Here is a 23932-nt window from a genome sequence, read left to right on the forward strand (position 1 = left end):
AGTACCAGAATTGATGTTTTGCCTGTATCACTATTTAAACAAATATCGTTTATTATCTTTATGAGCGCTGTCTCTGTGCTGTGATGTGGACGGAAACCAGATTGAAAATTGTCAAAGTATCCATTTGAGATTAAGAATTTGTTCAGCTGATTGAAGACAACTTTTTCAATGATCTTGCCTATGAAAGGAAGATTTGAGATTGGTCTGTAATTGCTCAATATGTTGCTATCCAGATTGCTCTTTTTCAGGGTGGGCTTGACAACTGCAGTTTTAAGGGACTTTGGAAAAGTCCCATAGAGAAGTGAGGAATTTACCACTTCTTGGAGATCTGCTTCTAAGCAGTTTAACACACTTTTGAAAAAGGAAGTGCATGGGGATTGTGTCAAGGGTGCAGGTTGATGTTTTAAGGTGCTGTACTGTTTCTTCCAAAATTGTACCACTAATTTCTTCAAAATCAGACAATGGTCTGATCTGTCTGACCTCAGTGCCACACGAGGATATGCTGATCGCCTTTCTGATATTATTGATTTTCTCAGAGAAGAAGGAAGCAAACTCACTGCACTTGCCGTCTGAGAGCATTTCACTGGGAATCTGGCTTGGGGAGTTTAAGACTCTCTACAGTAGCAAAAAGAGTGTGTGTGTTGTTTATGTTTCTGTTTATAATATTTGAGAAGAAAGTCTGTCTAGCTTTGCCTAGTTCCACATTGAAAGCATGGAGGCTGTCTTTATAGATTTTGTCTGCCACTCTTCTTACTGACTTTCACAGGAGCAATATCATCTATTACACTCTGTACTTTTGAGTTAAAAGCCTCAAGGAGAGAATCAACAGAGTTAGCAGATATGCTTGGTGTTAAAGATATAGCCTTCATAAATAGTACACTAGTGTGTTCTCATCTAAGCATCTCTTCTTGGCAGACACAGATCTAGCTTCAATAGTAGGAGAGATCAATATGTCAAAGAAAATACAGAAATGATCAGACAGTGCTACATCCTTAATAACAATCGATGAAAATGTTTAGACCCTTACTGATAAGTAAATCTAGAGTGTGCCCACGATTGTGTGTGGGTTCGTGTACATGTTGAGTCAGATCAAAAGTATTTAAAACAGTTATGATTTCTTTTGCCATATTGGTTTCTGCATTATCTATGTGGATATTAAAATCCCCAGCAATAGCAAAACAGTCAAACTCTGAGGAAATTGTTGATAACAGCTCTGCAAAGGCTGGGACCATTCTGGAACCATGGTTCTGGAAGCTGTTATCCATAAAATGTGCCGCAACACAGACAAACGTTGGGGTTATAATGTTCAGAAACAACGTTTAAAATAAATTTTAACCACTCTAAATTCGTCAGCCTTAGGAAGGTCAAACAAATGAGTTTTGGAAACGGGGTGGACAATAACAGCGTCTCTTTGGCAGAGCGACAACGCTGTCTTCGCAGCTCAACCAGGCCTCGTCCTCTTTTTTGCGTATTCCGTGGGCAGGAATTATTTAAATGAGAAACATCTTGTGACGTCACAAGATCCGGAAAAAATGCGTTGTAGTCCAAACAAGTCGTTCATTGTGGATTCTGTTAAATACAATATCTACTTTGGGGTGGACTTTGAGCTTTGTAACCTTGCAGATCTTTTTCATGCTCAAACAGCAATATTACATACTAACTAAAGTTGAAAAAGTGAAAAAGCATAATAGGACCCCTTTAACCGTTCTAGAACTTCCGCTAGACTTTAGCCACAGTGTTACACAAGCCTCATCTTAACTCGAGGTTTTTTGGCGTAGCATCTAGCATGGTACTTCTTTTTGCTCCTCTCGCTTTTTAGTCTCCTACTTATAGCCTATACATTGTTGACAGATGAAAAATTATGAACATTTCACACCCTCCAAAATCAGCTCACTTGGAGCTTCTGGTTTCCTTCATGGACTGCCTACTGTGGACATGTAAAATGATTGACAGCAACAAATCATGCTGGTTAATTAGCGTAAAACGGTGTATCTCTTTTCAGAATGTTTTTTTGTATGGTTTACAGGTTCTAGTGCCATGATATATTGGCATGATAAATCATGATGACAGCTATTCCAGGAAAGTCTTTCAGAGAGCAGTATTTTCTACAATTCCATAAAAAATTGCTTAAAGCTAAAGGGTTAGTGAAAAATGAAGATCATCCCATAATTTACTCACCCTCAAGCCATCCTAGGTGTATATGACTTTCTTCTTTAAACCAAACACAATCGGAATTATATATATAAAAAATATCCTGGCTCTTCCAAGCTTTATAATGAGTGAATGGTACCTTAGATTGTGAAGCCCAAAATATTGCATCCATCCATCATGAAAGTAATCCATGCAGCTCCAGGGGCTTGATAAAAGCCTTCTGAAGTCAAGAGATGTGTTTTTTTGTAAGAAAAATATAACATTTTTGCTTTTGTAATTTATTGACCATGCAATTTATCATTAAAAAATATGTGTATGCCTATGATTTGTATTCTTTATAGATGATTATGTTTAAGAGGAACATGAACATTTGCCTGTGAGTTTCCATGTGTTCAGTGAGATGTGAAGTGTGAGAAGTATGAATGAATTCAGACAATTTGTTACTGCTTTGGCTCTGCCAAACAAATTGCTCCCCTGAGACAGGCTTTAAATTGATTTGGTTCTGAGAAAGGTTTGCTGACACAAATGACTAAACATCAACACAGTGAGAAATCAATGGGACATATGTTGCCTATTTGGCAACTGGCAGTCAATTTTTAATTAACTCTTTAATATTTAATTATAACAGTCGGTTAAGGTGCTATACATTTAATCACATCATAAATTGTTCATTCCATACAAAAATGGACATGGGACTATAATTCATTCCAATATATGACCCATGCTGCAGAAAGCAGTTTTATTATATATGTCTATAAGTATACAGTATATCATAAGATGCATCATAAGAGGTAGTCATCCAGAAAGCAACAGCAGCATATAAGGCAAAACATGCTCAAGCATCAGGCCACAAACTACTGGGAAATCAATGCAACATATATCGTCTGTATTATAAGATCAACTATCAGCAATGACTGTTTAATAAAAACATTACTCTTCCATTAAAACAGTCAATTAAAGGATATAAAGCTACATATAAAAGCTACTATATAAAGCTACATTTAAAGGGTATAAGCTTAAAGTATTCAATAAGAAAAACAGTCTATTCTTGTGCGTACGATTGTACATTACTTCAAGGCTGTGCATGCTGCATCATGTAAACATTTTTTATATATGTATATATATATATACACAGTGTAAGATGTGCCACAGTATCTAGTCGACCAGAAAGCAATGACAGTATAATGCAGCGTATGTATTGCGCACGTGTGTTGGCATATATGCAGATCTTTTCAAAATTTATTTTAGTAAAAATGTGCTTGATTTAAAAAAAAAAAAACGATTGCTAATGAACATCTTGAGAAAAACACAATGTTTATAAAATTTTGGTAATGTCCTTTCGTGACAGTTTTCCATGAGCAGTATTGAGTCTCTGAATATTTTGGTTTAAAATAAGAAAAGTCTGAATATTGGAGTAAATCATTGTCATAGTTCTGTTTATCTAAATAGGCATGCATTATATAAAGGTTCAGTGAAAGTGTAATCTGTTTTTCCACTACAAGTGCTGTACTGTATAATGTTAAAAAGAAAGCACACACAAAAATCTTTTTCCTTCGCAGAAATCCTTCAGAGATTATAATTCAGTTCCATTGACGGCATTTGAAAACTCAAAATGTAAGTCATGGCACAGATGTTCTGAGGCACAAAGTCCTTGGCTTATTGGTCCCGCTTCAGAGAGAAATTCCCGCCGCTCACTCATGCTCTCTGCTCTCTGCTTTTGTCTTCAGAGATTGCAGTTTCTGCCTCCCATGCTGGCTCTCCTGAAGGGTTGTGCTACCAGATAGCAGGCTTATTGTGTAAGGTGAAAACCAGTCTCTTTCAAAAGCAGCAGTCAGCTGCTCTACAATCGAGTCCTGCCCTTTCTGCTGGTTCTCCAATTCCTGAATCACCAGCCCGGCTCCTGCGTTTAAGGCAAACTCACTCCCAACCCAGTCCAGATTCCCTTTTTGAGAGAAAGTTTGAATAAATAAGTGCAGTATGCTAAATTGTACAGGAATTAACGAGTACAAAGTCTTGATTTTGTTTTTGGGTTTTACTAGAATAGGTATTCATGCTTGAATGTTCAAAAAACACTTCACATTGTTGCAGCTCCTCTCTTCCCAGTCTGTCAGTAACGCTCTTGGGTGCGTTTCCCGAACAACGACGTAACTCACTGCTTAACTACCATAGTACGATGCATCAATGATGAAATCAACTAGCTAGTCACGACTGTTTCCCGAAACCGTATTGTCACAAAGTGGTCGTTCAACCACGTTAATTTATGACGTCACGCACGTGGTGGAGTATTAACTTATTTTAATTAATCTGTTTGAGATCGAATTAACACTAGGGGCCTATCTTGCACCCAGTGCAATTGACTTTGTACACCGACGCATGTATCATTCCTATTTTGCACCCGCGCACAGCGGACTTTTCCCTCCACAGAAGCACGTCGGTTAACTAAGAAATACACTTGCGCTCCCGATGGCGGTTCAGCGCAAAGAGGAGGCGTGTTCCGGAGCAAACGTTCCCTCATGCTATTTTACAGGTTTAGAAAACAATTCCGCCACTGACCGAAAAAACCTAGTTTAAAGTCAATGGCGCGTTGCGCATGTTATTCATATGCTATTTTAAGGGTGCATGCTTTCAGTTTATTATAAAAGCATACATCTAGCTTACACATTTACCCAAATTATCATACCCCTGTTTAACCGAAGTTAATTTGAGTGTGTTTCTCCATCCCCAACGTCACTTCTCTGTGTTTTACGGCCCTGACGAGAACGTCGGTCTCCTCGGCTGTGAACCGCTGCTGGCGCGCGCCTGGCAAATCCGCCGTTATAATAGGAATCCGCTATAGAACAAGCGCGCCTGCTCTTAAAGGGAATGTGAGATGTCGCTCTGATTGGTTTATTTCATGTTACGCCCAAACCACACCTATGAATAATGAAGCTACTTCAGACCAACCCATTTTAGATTTGCGTCGGGCGCAAGAGTAATTTATCCCGCCGCTATAATAGCAACAGCGCCCAAGACCCGCCCACAAAGTTACTTGCGTTTCGCGCTTGATACTTGCGTTTCAGATCGTTAAAATAGGGCCCTAGATGTTTTGCTATAAATTGCAGACATGGCATCTGAGGACTATTTCTCATTTTTCTCAGTTATTTTGCTTTATTTCCAGATTCAGTCATAGGCTCGTTCTTACATAGTAGAGCACGTTCGCACATGCTCAGTCTTCAAAAATGGTACTTTAAATCTCTTAACAAACTAAAAGACGTAAATGGCATTTGTATGTATTCTACATAAAAGACACAGGTTGTACGGAATGTCAGCTTGCTTATTTTGCTCAATATCAGGATTTACTGAGTCCACATGTCATGCAAACTAGAAACTATGCTTCGATGCTGTTTGCGAATGTTCGATGGTTTCGGGAAACACTGACTCGTTGAACTATGCTGATCATGATGGAACTTGCGAACATAATTGGCTAACAATGCTTTTGGGAAACACACCCCTGTTTATTTACTATCTCTATGAAGCCCCTCCTTCCGAAAAGCGCAATGTGCTCTGATTGGTTGGCTGGATCAGTGTGTTGTGAATGGTCAACTGCTTCGAGTGTGTTTCGGAAATGTGACAACACACCACTAAGGACACTCAACCAGGCCTCGCCCCTTTAATTTGCATATGCTTTGGGCAGGAATTATTTAAACGAGGAATATTGTGATGAATATAATGTACGTTCCCAGAAGAAAACTCAAGACTGCAATTGAGGTGTTTCAGGGAGTTCGGAAACAGTGCACACTGATATAGAGAATAACTTTGAGCTTTGTAACTCTGCAGAATGTTTTTTATGCTCAAAAAGAAACATAACACACTAAACATCTTAATAGATCCTCACACTATCTGTTAATATGACGTAATGCACTTTGAACTAACATGAACAGACAATGAACAATAGTGTTTTTATGAACTAACATTAACAAAGATTAATAAATGCAGTAAAAACTAACATTGTTCATTGTTAGTTCATCTTAGCTAGATGATGCATTGACTGATGTTAACAAATGAGACTTAACTGTTTATTTTATTTGTTAATGTTTTTTTTGTTTTTTTTATTTGCACTATTGTTATTTTACTCTACTTATTTTATTTGACTTATTTTGTATTGCTTTGGCAATGTACATTTTTTGTCCATTTATGTCATGCCAGTAAACCACAATCAATTTACTGTGTATGTGTGTCTGTGAGAGAGAGAGAGAGAGAGAGAGAGAGAGAGAGAGAGAGAGAGAGAGAGAGTGAGAGAGAGTCTCTTACCAATGTATATTGCGTTGTCTGTCACCATAAATTTATTCTCATTTATCCTGTGTTGAAATCCTCCCATCTGCTCCTTGCCTCTGTAAAATCTCTGATTCAAAACAAACACACATACAGTATATATAAAATACAACCTATTGTAAAAATAGGATTAATTATATGTTTGGGTGTGTGCGCGCGTATATCAACAGATCGATAAAGTAGATTGTTTCCTCACCACCTCTATAGAGCAGACTGGCAGTCCTGTGCAAAGAGCCTGCATTGATGTCATAAAGTTAAAGGTCAGCGGATGTGTACGTGTCCACAGCCCGATTAAGAGACGAACTTTGACCTCTCTCAGTACTGCAGCCTCCCGGAGCATCTCATCTATTGGCGACCAGTATCTGAACCAAAAATAATAATAATAAAAGTCATCAATCTCAAAAAGAACATTTTTTTCCATTTATAAATAGCTCTAAAGAGTTACACTTCAAACAAATCTATTCTTAGTATCCTTGAAACATCTTTCAAGACAAATTCATTTGAGAAGCAAAAACAGACCTATCTTAAAAGAACCTATCTTGAATATTTAGACACAGTATACAAATATATATTTTTAGACAATTTATATAATTCTTTTTTTTTTTTTTTTTTTTAAATAGAGCAAGACTTGATTCAGGAAACTTGTAAAAATTGGTAGATGTGAAAAAAAAACAAAAAAAAAAAACATAAAATATGGCATGCTTACTTATAATCTTAGCTTCACACAACACAAAAAGTTAAAAGTTTCAGTGATTTTCCAAATCATTTCAATGTCTTTTATTTTGAAATGTGTATTGTCTTAAAGGGGTCATCTGATGCATTTTCATGTTTTCCTTTTGCTTTAGTGTGTGTTTTTTTTATGCTTTATTTCCAAAGAATAGCATGTACAAGGGTAACTTTCATATTACATCAGAAGAACATATCACATGCTTAACAACTGATAAATAATTGCAAATTATACTTTGTTCTAAAATTGTTAATGTTAACAACATCAGCATTGCGTGACTACATTTAATGCCCTTCCGATATTATCCTTGTTTTCGCATGGGCCCGGTTGCAGTCTCTTTTTTTCTCTAGCCACTCCGAAGTCTTTTGCATTTTGCAAAGGGTGAATCTCCAATTGTCACTGGTGATTGTCGTTTGAATCTTTCTGGATCCGCCATCAAATTGCTAAGTTTAATTATATCAAGTGCTGTGAGAAAAGGCTATAAATCTCCACCTCCAACATCCTCACACGCAATATAGCCTACTAGCCGAGACTCCTTCTTAATGTGTACAGATGTGACGTAATGACGCAAAGATATGCTCGTATCCACCAGTACCACTGGAATTAATCAAGCTAAGGCAAGCAGATAGTTTTGATTACTGACTGGTTATGTACTTGCTCAATTTATTTTGGATAATTTTTAACCCAAAAAAGTTACGGACTGCAGCTTTAAGCACTGTAAAATTCGGTTTGCCATTTGTGAATTTCCATTTGTGAATATATTTGATATATATCGGATAAATTTGCATAATGCCGCCCAAATGCATATGCAAAGAAAAAAGGCGTGGCTTCAGTTATCATAGTACTGTTGTTTCCGCCATGTCGTGGAGACGCTGTGTGTTTCTATGCGAAAGCAAAAGCACTGTATTTGGCCTTCCGAAAGTGGACGCAATTAGGAATCAGTGGTTAAGATTTATTTACAGCGCATTTTACAGAGGACAGTTTCCTGAACCTGGGCCGGCTGTGCACAAAGGCTATTTCTAAAAAAATGGGGCAATTCCAACTTTGCTAGGGCAATCTGGTGCTTCCGAATCTGAGCCTGTAAGTATGTTTTATTATTTGTCAAAGTATTTGCTATTGACTGTTAAATGCCGAGTTTCGTGCAGTGTAGAGTAACACATATTGTTTGTCGTTCAGCTGGCCAATCAGACCACACTGCTTTTCTTGAAAGGAGGGGCTTTGTAGAAATCGACTCGTTTTAGAAAGACTGTGCATAGAGGAGCAACAGTAATGTACAGTATGTGAAAAAAGAAAAGAAAATAACATTAAAGCATATTACAATACACAAAATAATGATCTTTGAAAATAGCATCATACAGTATGACCCATTTAAGAAATGTTATCAAGGGATTTCTGATGGCAGTACTTGCTTATCAATAACCCTCGCTAAACCCTCAGTTTTTGACATCAATTGTTAGTGCTGAAATGACCTTATGGTTGCTGATCCTCTGAAGGTGCGGTTGACTAAGGGCAGGTAATCAGTTACAGAAATGTAGATGAATCTCTTTGCTTCTCGAATCACATGTCGTATAGCATCTATATCTCTGCTTCGACCCTTGGGGCAAAACAGATCTGGAGACGTCTATGAAGAAAAGTAGGGGGAAAAAGATAAAACAGCAGTTTTCTTATAAAAGTATTTTTTTCCCGCTTGAATTAGTTTGGCCGGCACACCAGAGCAAGCTAATGAGATGGCCGCCTGTGTACCTGTACATACATCATTGTCAGGAGAAGGATTTTATCACTGAGCTAGAAATGTCTCCCTGCAGCCTATAACATTACAGCACTATTCATTTGAATGGGATGATGGATGTCTCAGATGTGTTGAGTTAACATCCTGTTGCTGGAAGGGAGTCAAGATTCATTATACTCAAATTAGAATCCGATGGCCAGTGTCCTCACATGTGACGCAGCTGGGTGTGGAATAAAGTCACCGGGATAAATTACTTGCAGAGGAGTGATCTTTCCTTAATCAGATAATATCCATTGAAACCAATGAAAGGGCAGTTTACATAAAAAATATTTGTAATTAGATTGGACATAGACGTAAACATATTACAAACAGCATGGAACTGGGGAATTGAACATGACATGTTTGTGTAGTGACATGTCAAATGTATTAGTAAGTACTGTCATGAATCTCATATTTTTCTTGACTACACACAACTACCACCCCCACACACATTGAATATGTGGTTTACGGGAACTCTCCATAGGCGTAATGGGTTTTATATTGTACAAACTGTATATTCTAATCTATCCCCTTACACTAACCCAACCCCTAACCCTACCCATCACAGAAAACTTTTGACATTTTAGCAGTTTAGTATGTTTTTTTAAACCATTTGGTTTACAAGGACACAGGATGTGAACCATGTTTATGTTGTAATAACATTATTATGTTGTAATGTCATTATACACATTTGTGTCTTCATAAATCATACATACAAGAACACACACATGCATGGAAACACACACACACACACACACACACACACGTTTACTTGGGACATTGTAGACTTTATAGCTAGCTATAAATATATAATTTATATAGTTTATAATAACTATAAACTAACCCTACCAGAAAACTTTCTGCATTTTTACAATAATAATAATACAATCTGCATTTACTTTATTTTTATGCCGTTTTTACAAATGAGAATGTCCCCAAAAGGAGGTTTTGGGAATCAGGTTTAGCTAACTTCTGGGTACAAGTTTTCCCCCAAAATATGGTTAAGTAGGTACACACACACACACACACACATATATGGTTCAAATGTTTGGAGTCAGTGAGATTTTTTATTAATGTTTTTAAAGTCTCTTTTGTCATTATTTAATCAAATGCATTTATTTGAGATAAACTGGCACAGCTGATTGGTTCCTGCTGTATTAGTAGCCAATGAGCTCGCTGCTCAACCTTCAAATACTTGGTCAGCATTTGCCTTAGCAATGCAGTGTGCTTTCAGAAACCCTCCACCTTCCCCAGCTCCACCTGTATAGATCTGTTCTGGGTAATTCATGTACGCTATATTGTACAGCAGCAGCATGTCTTACATGCTCACAGCAGTGTGTCGTGTATGTATTGGCAATAGCAAGTCCAGTACTTGCTCTGCAGCAGCAATAACCAACAACAGCAGTAATAACCTCCTGTGTGTTGTAAGGATGCTCTAAACACAGGTTACCTTGAAAGAATATATTTAATTTAGAGGGAAAAATTAATACAGATTGGGACGGCATATATCAGTCTCTGTCCAACTCTGCCTGAGTGCAGGGCCTCCGGGGAAAACCCCAAACATGGGTCTTAAAAGAACACACACCCAAACCATTACACAGCAGTCTAGCAGATCTATTCCGCCAAGACCAACCATATCAACATTGTCATATCCACCACATGACAAAAATGAGTTTCAGGATGCTGAAGATAAGAGAGTAAAATGTGTGACAACTATCCCCTTCTTCCCTTTGTATTTTAAAAATAGATGTACACTGGCAGATCACCAGAGTCAGACAAAGAAGAGAGATATTTATTGATCTCACCGACACATAGGCAGAAGCGTTTGCATTGTTGAGTCTGAGCTCGAGGGGCTTGTCTCTGCTGAACACGGCCGTGACTCTCTTGGACCAGATTGAAGGGATGTAGTCTCTGTACTGCAGCTGCCAGTAGAAAGAAAAGATCCTGTGCAGGTCCAGAGCCAGACAACTACAGTCGTACACAATCACCCCCAGCTCCTTCAGCTGAAACAAACAAAACAGGAACAAGAATCACAATATCTCCATATGAAATGTGAAATACTTGAAAAGTGTGCTTGTGCTGTTTCTTCAAACTAAATACTTTTCGAGGCCACAGTAAATCGAAATACTTTACCTTGGAGAGTGCCTTCCAGCTCATGCCAGCACTGCCAATGTAAATGTGCTTCCTGTCCACTACCCAAAAGGAGGAAAGCAGTCTGCCTCTGGTGAGGGCCGTCAGGTTGACGTAGCGCTCTTCTGCATCTGCATGTGGGGAATGGTTGGGGAACAGTTAAGCGCTCAACCTTGACGAGAGATCTGTCTGTCATTCAACTCTGGCAGAAACAATATTGCACATTTGTGATGTTTTGACCTTGTGCGTAGCCTTGGGGGACTGGAGCTGAGAAAAGCCCAAGGAGTTACGCCAAGTTATGACTGATGGATGCCTGTGTGTGTGTGTGTGTGTGTGTGTGATCTTACAGCATTTGCCTCGAGAGAACTGCTTTAGTACTTTATTCAGCACTTCGGCAGACAGAAATCAATGCATCACTAAACATGAGAGATTTGAATTCACTTACAGCGTTCAGACAAGCTTTTCAGTTCGATGGAATCGGGCTGGTCATTGACAATCTTTAATTTGACACCTCGAGACTTCAGGCTTAATAATCTCTGAAACAAATACTGACCCTAGAAAATGGGAAACGATTTTATAATATTAGTCCCATATGAAATATATGCCAACGACAATAAATCAGACTTTTTAGATGTAGAATTTATCGGTATGATCATATGTAGGAAGTATATGCACAATATATCCGTACTACATTGGTTATTGGATTTGTTAAAATTCTGATATTTTGTGCATACTCATTTCCCCACTCATGTTGGTAAAAATTATGAGATGGCAGGAACGAATATATTTAAATGCTTTTGCATTCTCTCACAAAACTATTTCGTTCCCCTGAGAAACTTTGCATTGATGCAAAATGATTGCGCTTCCCCGAAAAACGACCAAACGCAAAAGCATTGAAATATTGTTTCCTCCCATCCTTATCCTTTCATGGGCTCCATAAATGTGGACTTGAAAGTCTTTAAAACCACTAATAACTTCATAACATTGTAAAATGAAATCTTTAGCAAAATCCCAAAATAAATATCCTCTGTACAGTAGCATTCAAAACGACTGATTTCAGTTTTATTTGCTTATTATAAAAAATAAATATAAACAAAAGGATCAGAATTTTAATATCAGTCCATCCCTAATTATAAAGGTAAACCAAATCACATATTTTGGACATACAGCTTATGAAAAATTATGATAACTATACTGCTACAATATCAATTAAAAAAGAAAAGAATCACTTCAAATGCATATTTTCCCATCAACTCTACTAGGGTAAATGCAGGCTAACTAACCTGATACGCAGAATAAAGCCGTGACTCCTGATCGACGGAGGTCAGACCCCAGTATGGGGACACTATCTCAATTGACAGTTTTGCTTGGTCCAAAAGGTGGTTGAGACCCACAGTGAGAGAAACATGGTTTGAACTATTGAATGACAGCTCCGCTGGGATGTTCTCCACAAGGACAATGCTAAAAGCACATTGATGTCAGAGATGTTAGTTTGCTGGATGTATTCCATAGTTTTATGCACACATCAGGGTTTGACATTGACTTTTTTGGTTAGTGGTTTTCCAAAGTTACAAGCCTCAGCATTTTCACTAGCCACAATTTTGACATAGATACCATGGGGAAAAAACTTTTTAATATAATCTCATAATTTGGTAGCAGGTATATTAGGGTGCTGTCACTTTAACACCTGACGCACGGATCCATTACAATGTTACACATGCATTTTCTTTCCTCATGTTCAAGTAAAACATAACTGATTGTGTTTACATGAATACTTGCCAAGACTGGAATTGTGAAATTATTTTGTGTGTATTTGACTGTTTAAGTGCATTAAGCAGAGAAAAAGAATTCAATTTAGTACTGAGAGGCGGCTTTATGTGAGTGCACTTTGGGTGTGAGCACAAAATCAGCAGGAATGAGTAAAGTTATGCGCAATACGTGCAATCTCACGCCGAAATTCAAGCCCTGTAACACCAACAATATTCATCTGGAGCAAATGAGTAAGTGAGGTGAAGCGGTTTGTGTGTCAACTCGCTGTCAGAGAGATGAGAGAGCGAGAAAGAGCAGCTGGTATCGTGTATCTGTTCTGTGGAAAATGAGTATTGGACACGTTTCAGATATTTCAGTATTGATATGCATCTAAAAATCTGTTTTTGACCACTACATTGCACTTATAGTTTATTATTTCAGATGCCTTTTTAAAAGACTACAATTGAAAAATGTATAGGCCAATATTATACATAAAATTCAAAGCCAAAGTGGCTAGGAGTGACTGTGTTCCACACCACTGCTGAAATCCACCCGCATTTGGCAATGTCAAGCCCTGCACAACATATTGATGCCAACATGAAATCGAAATTGGCCCTATTTACTTTCTTAATGCATATGTCTGATCTTATCGTGTTGCACATTATTTCTAAAAAAAAAAAAAAAAAACTGTTGGGCAAGCAATTAAGTCTTAAAGGAATGGAAAATGATAATGATTTTGGATAATGAATTGATACTCATTTAGCAGTTCTAAACCCATTCAAATTCCTTTCTACCATGGACACTAAAGGTAAATTATGGCAGCTCTTTTTAATATTCATTATAGAAAATTAATGAGAAATTCCATGCAATTTCCATAAAAAGCTAAATAAAGCTAGTCCTCACAACTACTGCACAATATTTCAAGTCCTATGTGAGGAACAGACCAAAATTTGACTTGGTATTTAGTGAAAATTTGCCCTATCTCTCCTTGGAATGTTCATGAGAGAAGCAGCGATTGTCGATTCATTAATCAGTTATTATTTTAGTCAGATCTTTTCTATCAAACGGTCAGTTCATTTCACAATGGTCTAAAATGATTTGATCATAGTTAACAGCTCACTGGAGGGCAGGGTTATTATCCTTAACCAAAACTAAACTGAAATAAATAACTAAAATCATTAACTGAAAAACAAATAAAAATGAAAACTAAACTTAAACTGAAACAAAAGCTCAAAAAAAAAAAAAAAAAGTAAACTAACATTTTTACAAATATTCAGAATTTCTTTTGTTCTACGGGTTTGGAATAACATGAGTAAATGATGACAGAATTCTCACTTTTGTGTGAACTATACTTTTAAGTCAGCTGTGAAGTTTAAAACTATTCCAAATGAAGATGATACACTGCCAAGATGCAATTAACTAGCTCATGTTGGCTGAAAGTACAAAACAGAGCTGAATATGTGGTGCTCCATTGTGTACGTTTTGGCTCTTTTTATACACTGCGTGTACTGTAGCAAATAACAATCAGGGTATGATCAATAAGGACTGCTTCTTACCGACAATCTCTGCTGCAGTTCTCCTCAGTGACACCATCCTCATCCTCTCCCCAGACGTCCACAGCAGAGAAAATTAAAGCTACCAGGACAGCAAAGCAGCAAACCAGTGCAAACACAGCAATACACCTCTGCTGGGACTGTTGAAGACATACAGAGAGAAGGCCTGCCAGTCACATCTTTCAGATATAAGGTTTATGAGAAGGCAGAGGCTATTTACACAATGCAAAAAGCTGTATTTTCTTTGCATGACGTGTAAACAGTTGTTAGATGCTATTTATACTACAGTACCTCACTGTATTGTAGTACATTTTAAAACAGTATGCAATAATGACGACGTATTTAGTGTATATGATTAAATATATTAAAATCATAAACAAATGCTGCCTTATTGGGACACTACTTGTCCCTAAAGCCCACCCCTAACCCTACCCGTTAAACACTTTATTCCCACTATTCTATACCCGTTAGCCACTTTATTTCCACTTTTCAAATATTTTCTTGATATATAATATAAACACCTGATATGCGATGAGAGAAGTATAAGTTTGGAAAAACGCTAATGCCAAAAGCTAATGCCAGCCACTTTATTCTTTACACCACTGCTACTGTTATCAGATGTGTTTCTTCTTTCAACCAGGCATTGGTGTACCCTGGTAATCCAGAGGTCTCGCGAGAGCACAAGTTGAATTTGCTCAGCGAGTTACTCTGGTGTCGAGTAATGATGCTCATTAAATATGCCCCTCTATCTGAGCTGCACCAATCACAGCGGGTTATCTGATATAGGCGGGCCAGAGGTGAGATGACGACAGCGCTGCGACGTCGAAGTCATTAGTAAACATTACATGATGGCTATGGATGAACACCATTTGTTTGAAACGGCTTTGGCCGCTACAATGAAGGATTTAGACTTTTTCTCTAAAAGAGGAACAGAAGACGGCACTCGAATCGTTCCTTTGCAAGCAGGCCGTTTTTGCTGTTTTGCCGACCGGATACGGTAAGAGTCTATTCTACCAGTTAGCTCCGATGGTAGCTAAGCGATAACTTGTTGTGATTGGTCGTAGTGTTATTCAATTGCGTGCAGTGAGATTTTCAAATGCTTGCTTGGTGCCACCCTTCGAGCTGGCCGATTTTCATTAGTCGACGCCAGACCATTAATCTTTTAGATTTAGGTCTGGATTTCCAGGCTAGCATTGGTGGGCAGAGTTAGTGTAAATATCCTCTGCCAGCAATGCGGACTATCTGCACTTAGTGTGAAAAGACACTCCGTTAGAATAACATTGTCTTGACTTATTTAAGTTATTATAATGGGTTTTTGATTTCAGATAGTGACAGTTCAAATTTGAAGGGTCAAGATTTATGTTAGGCCTATTAAAAATTCTACTTCTCTGAAATCTGTTTCCAGTTATAATTTCATTTTATGACTGAGAGAGAATGATAGAGAGCATCTGTCAAATTTCCTCCTGAATTGTGTTATACAGAAGGATGCCTTTTTTCTTAAAAAAGAGAGCTTTTCTTGTATGCTTGGTAGATTTTTCTAAGGTCTTAAGTTATTAATGTTCGTGAGTGTTCTCGCTACGCAGCATTCTCTCCAAACCACTGCTGTAAACAAGCATCAGCAAACCGAGGAAAGTTTCTATTAATATTGATGTGGTCAATGGATAAAACGTGGTGTGCTGTAAGGCAGCAGTTCTCATCTGGTGGGTCGCTGATGGTCATGGAAAGAACAATACTATATGTATAAATATCAGCAGTATACATTATCATTCAAAAGTTTAGGGTCAGTATTTTTATTTTATTTTAAAGAAAATAATACTTTTATGAACAAGGACGCATTAAATTGATCAAACGTGACAGTAAAAACATTTATAATGTTACAAAAGATTTCGGTTTCAAATAAAGATATTCATCAAAGAATCCTTGAAAAGAGTCTGTTTTCACCAAAATTTTAAAGGGGTCATGACGTGGATTTTTTTTATTATTTTAATATGTTCCTTGAGGTTAACTTATAATGTTACGTTTTTTGCACAAAAAATAATATATATGTGGAAAAACAATTATTTTCAACCCTCATTCTGACCCTTTGTCTGAAATGATCTGTTTTTAAGGCACGGCTCCTTTAAAGCTTGTCAGTAAACGGTCACTGTTATGATTGGCTAACGTCACTGCATAGGAAACCGTTTGTTGCACGCAGTGTAAGTGTTTTGATATTTTGAAGGAGTTACACCGCACTCACGATCACCAAGGTGCCAGACAAATAAGACTGAAGATCTCAAAAAATAAACTGTCTGCACACTTGAATCCTTTAAGCAAATTTAATCACCAAGCTTTCGGTCAAAAGACCATCCTCAGGGCATGTGTTTTGATATTGAAAACAGTATCCATATAAAATATATAGAGAATGACTTACTGTCACGTTGTCAGTTTATTTTGATTTCTGTTCTTGCCTGTGTTTGGTTTATCTGTTAATTAGTTCAGTTCTGTCGTTCTCTGCCCCATTGTCTCCATGGTTTCTGATTTGATTTGAGTTTCAGTCTCATTAGTTCATCCGTTTGTCTATTTAAGTCCAGTGATTCTATCAGTGGTTTGTCAATTATGTTGAGCTCAAATTTATTTTAATATCAAGAATCTAAAAGGCGTGGATGATGCCTGACACCTACAGGAACACTACAATTGGTTTTATGACTGTAAGTCATTCTCTTCAAATGCTAATGAAGTTTAGAAACGTGTATGTCCATGGCGTATGTAACTTTAGAGACGGTCTCTAACGAACTTCCAATGTCAAGCCAACTTTACGCAAGTTTAACACTGGGAAACGCTTAGCGTGAGAGTCCCTCTGCTTGCCTATATATAGTATAGCCTACATCACCAATAAGGTGCGAGTTTGGTCTTTTATATCACTGTATTTAGTCCATTAAGCTACGTTAAGTGTTTTATATATCCTGACGGCAGTGGAATCCTGGAGTATGACATATTGAGGGAAACCCTAGTACTGCAGCACAGCGCTGTGATATAAAGTTAAGGAAACTAAACATCCGAGAGAAATATGTCTACCTCAGATTCAAAGTTTGATCTGTACATCAGCATTGGTGAATAACGTTATAATCTCGTTCACGGTAGAGAAAGCTGCTTACATGTAGCATACACAGGGAAAGTAACCGTGAAGACATTGAATTAAACATAAACACAGCTTTTGTGTCTTTATCAGCTTTTCTTTATACTGGCTCTGATAATCATCACAAATACTTCCCACTTGCTCCATTTCTGTGAATCTTTAAAGGTGCCCTAGAATTTGAAATTGAATTTATCTTGGCATAGTTAAATAACAAGAGTCCAGTACATGGACATGGCATACAGTGAGTCTCAAACACCGTTGTTTTCTCCTTCTTATTTAAATCTCTTTTTTTTTTTTTAGTTCCTTCATCCGAGCCTCTGAAGAACCAGTGGGTTATGTGAATTTTTTATGTGTAATTGTTCAAGTTCAGACAGATAATCTTTCTCTCAAGTCGTTCAGTACTGTTTATGCATCAGTAAATCAATCCAGTGACTAAACGATCAACTTCACGTCGTTTCTCTTAGTAGGATGAAAATAATCTTACTTAAACTGTGATTAATATACAGATAGCGATCAAAGAACAATCCCTTTCCAATCGCCCAAGCTGTCAATCACACAGCTTGAGTTTATCTGGACACTTGCCAAAACTCGTTATGAAATCAATGACGCTGTTACGCTGCACAACAAAGCTCTTACTGTACGTACATCATGTTTGCATTGGTGAAATCATTAGTGAGAGTGCAGAAACTGCGTTGCAATGATAAGATCTTCATTCACGTGATCAACAGGCTTACACTGAAGTCTCACAGCAGCCAATCACAGCAGTGGGCGTTTACACTGAAGTCTCACAGCAGCCAATCACAGCAGAGGGCGTTTACACTGAAGTCTCACACAGACACGCCCCTTCAAACAGAGCGTTCAAATCAGAGGCTAAAATCAGGCTAGGAAAAATGCCTTTTATTTCTAAATTATAAAAAAAATTGCTCTAAAAACCATACTAACATTATAAGGGCACCCCAGGAAACATTCTAAAATAATAAAATAATCCATGCAATGGGACCTTTAATGACTTTCTAACTGTTGCTATAGTCTTCGTCAACAGCCGCTTGCACCATCTACTGGTGAGCCGACTAACAGCAGATGGAGATTATGAATCGGTAATCTACCGCTATTTCTGCAGTTCCCGGATGTGAAATGTTGAATTTTCTGTCGAATCTGAACCACTGAATTTGTGAAAGCGAATTTGTAAAGCCAAATAAAATGGACAGAAATTTGCCAGTCGAATATTATAGGTTGTATATTTGAACAGAATTCATATTTTGGAAGTGAAATCTGAAAGGTGAATATGGATTATTAAATTTCAGCCCATAAAAATGCAATTCATTAAAATGCAAGCACAGTATGCATTTTATAATGCAGCATAATGCAATGCATATTTTTTCACGTAGTGCAATTCAACAAGCTTTTTTGTTTCAAAAACATTTGGCATGATTGTACTTCCATAGAATAGAACCTATAAAAAAAGAGACTGTTTGGGGGCATATTCACTTATATAAAGAATTTATATAAATAATTATTTCAGTGTATTAAGAACTTTTTTTTGTTTACTTTTGTACAGTAAAGAACTGTAAAATATGGGTCCTGAAGCAATACTATTTGAGAACCACTGCTGTAATGAACACAGAACTTTTAATTTTCCCTCCAAAAAAAAGTGCACACTCGACGTTTGCTTAGCCAGCCCTTCACTGAACATTTCTCCCCTGAGAGAGATTGTCTCCCTTCCCATCTGCTGGCCTCCATCAGAGTATACCGGCTTTACAGCTGTCTGCTGAGTGACATATACATCATATGATTTTCTTCTGAAGGAGACATGCAAAGTGAAGTTTAATTAAAAAGCAGGGGAGTGCACCACCTCAAAGCGTGCAGATTACTGCAAAGTAGGCTATTAACCTTCCTGCCATAAAAGCGGATTTGGTCAATTAGTGTCGCTTTCTTTACCCTCACACACTCATGTACCGTCATGATTGACTGTACTTTATGTTTGGATTCCCACAGATCCAAATGTTGGAACTTTGAGGTTACAAAATATTTTTGACATTTGAGATGTTATTGAAGCTGTAGCCTATCCTTATTTGATCTCAAAGGACGTTTGAATATCAAGTTTGGTTTAAAATCATATCAGAAACACTGGGAAAAACATGTAATGTGATTTTGCCAAGTAAGAAATGTTCCTGTCCAAAAATGTTGTCCTAACCATATCCCTTCCCCTAAACCTACCCCCATAGGTTATGGCCCCAACAAAGATGTTGATCCAGGACAACCTGGGGCCAGTTGCATAAACATAGCCATAGCCACTGTGTCTTAAGAACTAGTATGATCAACTAGAAGTTAGTTAGGGGTAATCAGTCTTACTGCTCGGTGTCAAATTAGACCAATCTACGTTTTTATGTTACTGACTTTAAAAAGTTATTAACAGTCTTAAAGAATAAAATTGGATGACTAACTTGTAAGCCTAGCCTTAACAGTTTATGCAACTGGCCATACGAATTTTACAAGGTGGCTAATTCGTACGAATTCATGCGACCTCACTTGTACGAATTTGTGAGTTTTTTGCTAAATCCATCCAATGACACCAGCCCTAAACCCTCTCGGTTTAGACAAAAGACAAAAAGAATTAGCCACTCTCGTACTCGTACTGAGATAGCGTTGTCCAGGAACATGTTGTACTTGATATCACGTTTACCTAACACTAAAGTGCCATTCAAAAGGTCTTGGGATGTCTCAGACCCTATAAGAGAATGTGAAATTTTGAAATGAAATCAATCAGGAGTCAATTAGTGTTTCGGTATTTTCTTTTTTTTTCTAGAAGCTAAGAGCAAATCCAGCAGTAATCAAAAGATATGTCAGATTTATGTCACCGTAATAAAAATGAAACCTTTGTCTTGCCGGTGGCGATGGAAGGATTAAAGTTGTCTGTAGACAGAGACTTTCTCTGCCTGAAGGGGAATCCTGTCAAATGAATGCTGTGTTTGCACTGAGCTTTCTGTGCTGACGCTTTTGAGTGACACGACGATGTGCTGCTCCTTCTAACCTTATCTGTTACTTTTCAGAGTTCAGCCTTGCCGAGTTAAGCGTTCTGACATACAATCAAAAATGCCTGACATGCAGCTTAGTCAGGCTACTGTAAACCATGCTGTATTTGCGAATCAACTTGTGAGGAAAAATTATTTTTGGATGGGTAATTCTTTCTAATAAGTCAAGTCACCTTTATTTATATAGCGCTTTTGACAATACAGATTGTTTCAATGCAGCTTTACAGTGATAACAGAAAAATAATGCAACAAAGTTTGTTTCTGCTGTACAGCAGATCTAGAAGAAAATAGCGTCATAGTCCAGCTTAATAAATGTCCAGATCATCATATCTCACATTATATTTTATTATATTACATTATATTGACTATTATTATATAACTATTTGTAAGACAATTTTTGCATTCTGCATTGTGCCATTATTTTCATAAAAAGTAAGCATATTATTTTTTTGATTAATTAATTAACACAAATATCTCAAATGTGCGTGTGTATGTATGTATATACTGTATTGTATATATATATATATATATATATATATATATATATATATATATATATATATATATATAAAAATTAATAAAGAATTACCCAATTACTCATAATTACCAGATACATAGTAAGATTAGCAGATTATAATGAGAATATTTTTTGGCATTATTCTCTTTGGCAATTGATTGTGTATGTGTATATATATATATATTCCCCTCTTCTTTTGGGGAGAGCTGAGCAAAATATAATCAAATTTCAATTTAAACGCAGACACTTTCTACAGGAAAAATCTGATAGGGTTTTAAGAGCCTGAAGAAAAAGTTAACCCTCACCTTCATGATGTTCTCCTGAGTGCCAGAGCCTGGCATAACAGCATTTAAGTTCCTTCAGACTTCAGGAAACATGGAAAACGAGACGCTAGTGCATTTCATCATTGTAGTCTCCTTGGTAACATGTCCTGCTCAGCCTCTCTCTTACGCTCATCACTGTAATGGAAGTGCAGGTTCCCGGAATGATCTAGCGGATGAGAGATGGTGTGCCTTTTGTTTTAGCACCCTGAGCTCATGCATGCTTCCACTGACTGTGTGGTTTCCTTGCCTCAACTCCATAGTGATGGAGACAGAGAAAGAGAGAGGAGGAGAGAGAAAGGCACGGTCCACTCCCTCTCTCGAAACATCCAATGCTGGGCTAACACAGAACAATCCCCCTCCCTTCTGCATCTTTCTCACCTGCCCTGTGAAGCAAAACTCTCCTGGCAGAGTGCAAATGGATTTGGCATCAGCAGAAGAAAGACCAGAAAAAAAAAAAGACATGTTATAAAACACAACCTTCTGACTCCAAGCATCTCTAAGGTATTGTCTCTTTTCCTTCCTGCACGGCAGAGGGAAAGTTCAGCGCAAGCATAAATGAGCTTGACACGTTCCCTATAAATAATTCAGCATCGCTACAACTGGCTGGTCGGCTCGTGAACTAATCTATCAAGTAAGTTGTTTATTAGAGTCACCGGAATGAGACTCAGGCAATCTGAGATTCTTAATAACCGAATTCTCTTATAGGAAAGAAAACCCCAGAGGAGATCTCTTTAATATCTGTCTTCTCTTAGACAGCAAATTACATTAAATGGAAAGCAAATGGAGACTTTTGCTTCGCACTGATCTGAACTGACTCCAGTGCATGGTTTCACTCTTACGTTTGCTTCACTTTTAGATGAGATCTTAACAATGTCTCAAACTGTGCTCAGATTTTCTGAGATCAAAAGTCAATGATTTCAACAGGAACTCATCTAAGATCATATTATCTGAACTATGTTATTCACAAATTTTTTTAGCTCTACATTCTTACTCTATTATTAGAAAATTGTCTCATTTTAAGCAGAACGTGTATATATTATTATAGTATTTATTTATTAATATTTGTAATTAATTTAATTTAATTTAATTAATTAATTTAATTTAAATTTTTGTTGTGCTTTTTTTTTTGCATATAAAATAAAACCTTTAGCTGTAGTTTGCCTTTTTTACCAAATAATTTTGTCAGATAAATACCATACTAAAGTTTAGTGTTTTGTTCTTCCTTCATATATATATAGCCTATATATATCTAAAAACTTTTTTTTTTATATAATTTTATCGAACAGATATACCCACTGAACACACTGGTCACATACTATATATATAATCCAGCATAATTATTATATAATTATTATTCTAATTTTAATAATATTAAAATTATACATAATTATTGTATTTTGCATGCCGGGACACCATAGGAAGCGTAGCTGGTGGACCAGCTAAAGCAGCTTAGTTTTGTTTGAGAAAAGCCTGACTATGCTGGTCCACCAGCTAGACCAGCACTATACCAGCATAAACTAGCCTGAACCAACATGGAATTCATGCGGGGTTATGCTGGATTTTTCAATAGGGTAGCTGGTCGGCTCACATGATGCAAAAAGGGCAAGTGAGTCAAGAATCACTCCTCAGATGTTCCTGGCACACTATATAGCAAAGGAATGGAGCATATGCTGCGTACAGCGGGAGACTCCTGCTGAATCTCACCTCACTTATGCTCTGTTAATTACTGCCTATACTCATGAGACACAGATGACCTCCATCACTGGGATTTGTATCATTGCTTAACAAGATAATGCGCACTCTTCTCAGTCCTGTGATTACAGGGTGGAGTTTGTTGAGTAAGCGTATTTAAAAGCAACTAATTCCCCTTCTTGACCACTTTAGAGTCAGCAAAAGCCATCTGAATAAACGCGATGTTGATAGACCACAAGACTTACAGCAGGGATACATTGAGGAGAACTGGCAGGACGGTGGACAGGAGATATATGCACCTGTGTTTTGGGACATCGTTGCATAACTTTTCAGTGAAGGATAAAGAGAGCAAAACGAAATGGGAATGAACCTGCCCGTCTGAATAGAGGTCAATGTCAGCATGACGTTCATTAGTTACAGCTGAGCCCCTCACCTCAAAACGCCAAGCACTCCATCACTGCACAGCAGCTGCACTTACATACAGTAGAGTGCAGAAGTACAGTGTTTGTTATGATTCAAAAAGTGAATTTTAATTGGGAGAGTAAGCATTTTGTAGAAGTGTTGAGTGCTGCTGATTGGGTGCCAACTGCCAAAGAAGGTAAAAAGAAAAGGAGAGTGTGTTTGCATCTCTATTACCAAATCTCATGCAATCCATGGCTCCATAAATAACTTTTTAATGTCCATGGAACCTTTCCATTCCACGAAAGATACAATATAGTTGAAAAGAGTTTTTTAGATTATTAAAATGTTCTTACTAAGAATTTTTATTTTCTTTTAAAGTCCCCATGAAATCAAAATGTAATTTTTATTTAACCTTTAGTATGAATATGCTTCACATTTAGAAGATATAAGCATCAAAACTTA

General features: G+C 37.3%; 1 protein-coding gene across 2 annotated transcripts in view; it reads right to left on the reverse strand.

The window, feature by feature from the left end:
* Window positions 1–2719: 2719 nt before the first annotated feature.
* The window catches only part of pld5 (phospholipase D family member 5), a 30992-nt gene continuing 9779 nt past the window's right edge, over window positions 2720–23932 (reverse strand). Inside the window, exons 1-10 of one of the 2 annotated variants that reach the window (XM_084426250.1) lie at window positions 21359–21706; window positions 14393–14529; window positions 12371–12548; window positions 11533–11641; window positions 11091–11218; window positions 10763–10960; window positions 8659–8810; window positions 6659–6824; window positions 6442–6532; window positions 2720–4093 (exon numbers count right to left, since the gene is read on the reverse strand). In XM_084426250.1, the coding sequence (XP_084282376.1) occupies window positions 3843–4093; window positions 6442–6532; window positions 6659–6824; window positions 8659–8810; window positions 10763–10960; window positions 11091–11218; window positions 11533–11641; window positions 12371–12548; window positions 14393–14529; window positions 21359–21394 (1446 nt within the window). In that variant the 5' untranslated portion in view covers window positions 21395–21706 and the 3' untranslated portion in view covers window positions 2720–3842. Of the gene's footprint in view, window positions 4094–6441; window positions 6533–6658; window positions 6825–8658; window positions 8811–10762; window positions 10961–11090; window positions 11219–11532; window positions 11642–12370; window positions 12549–14392; window positions 14530–21358; window positions 21707–23932 lie in introns of those variants that run through there. The other variant, XM_084426249.1, reaches the window with a different exon arrangement.

This window comes from Rutilus rutilus (assembly GCF_951802725.1).
Source record: "Rutilus rutilus genome assembly, chromosome: 12".
Classification (NCBI taxonomy): domain Eukaryota; kingdom Metazoa; phylum Chordata; class Actinopteri; order Cypriniformes; family Leuciscidae; genus Rutilus; species Rutilus rutilus.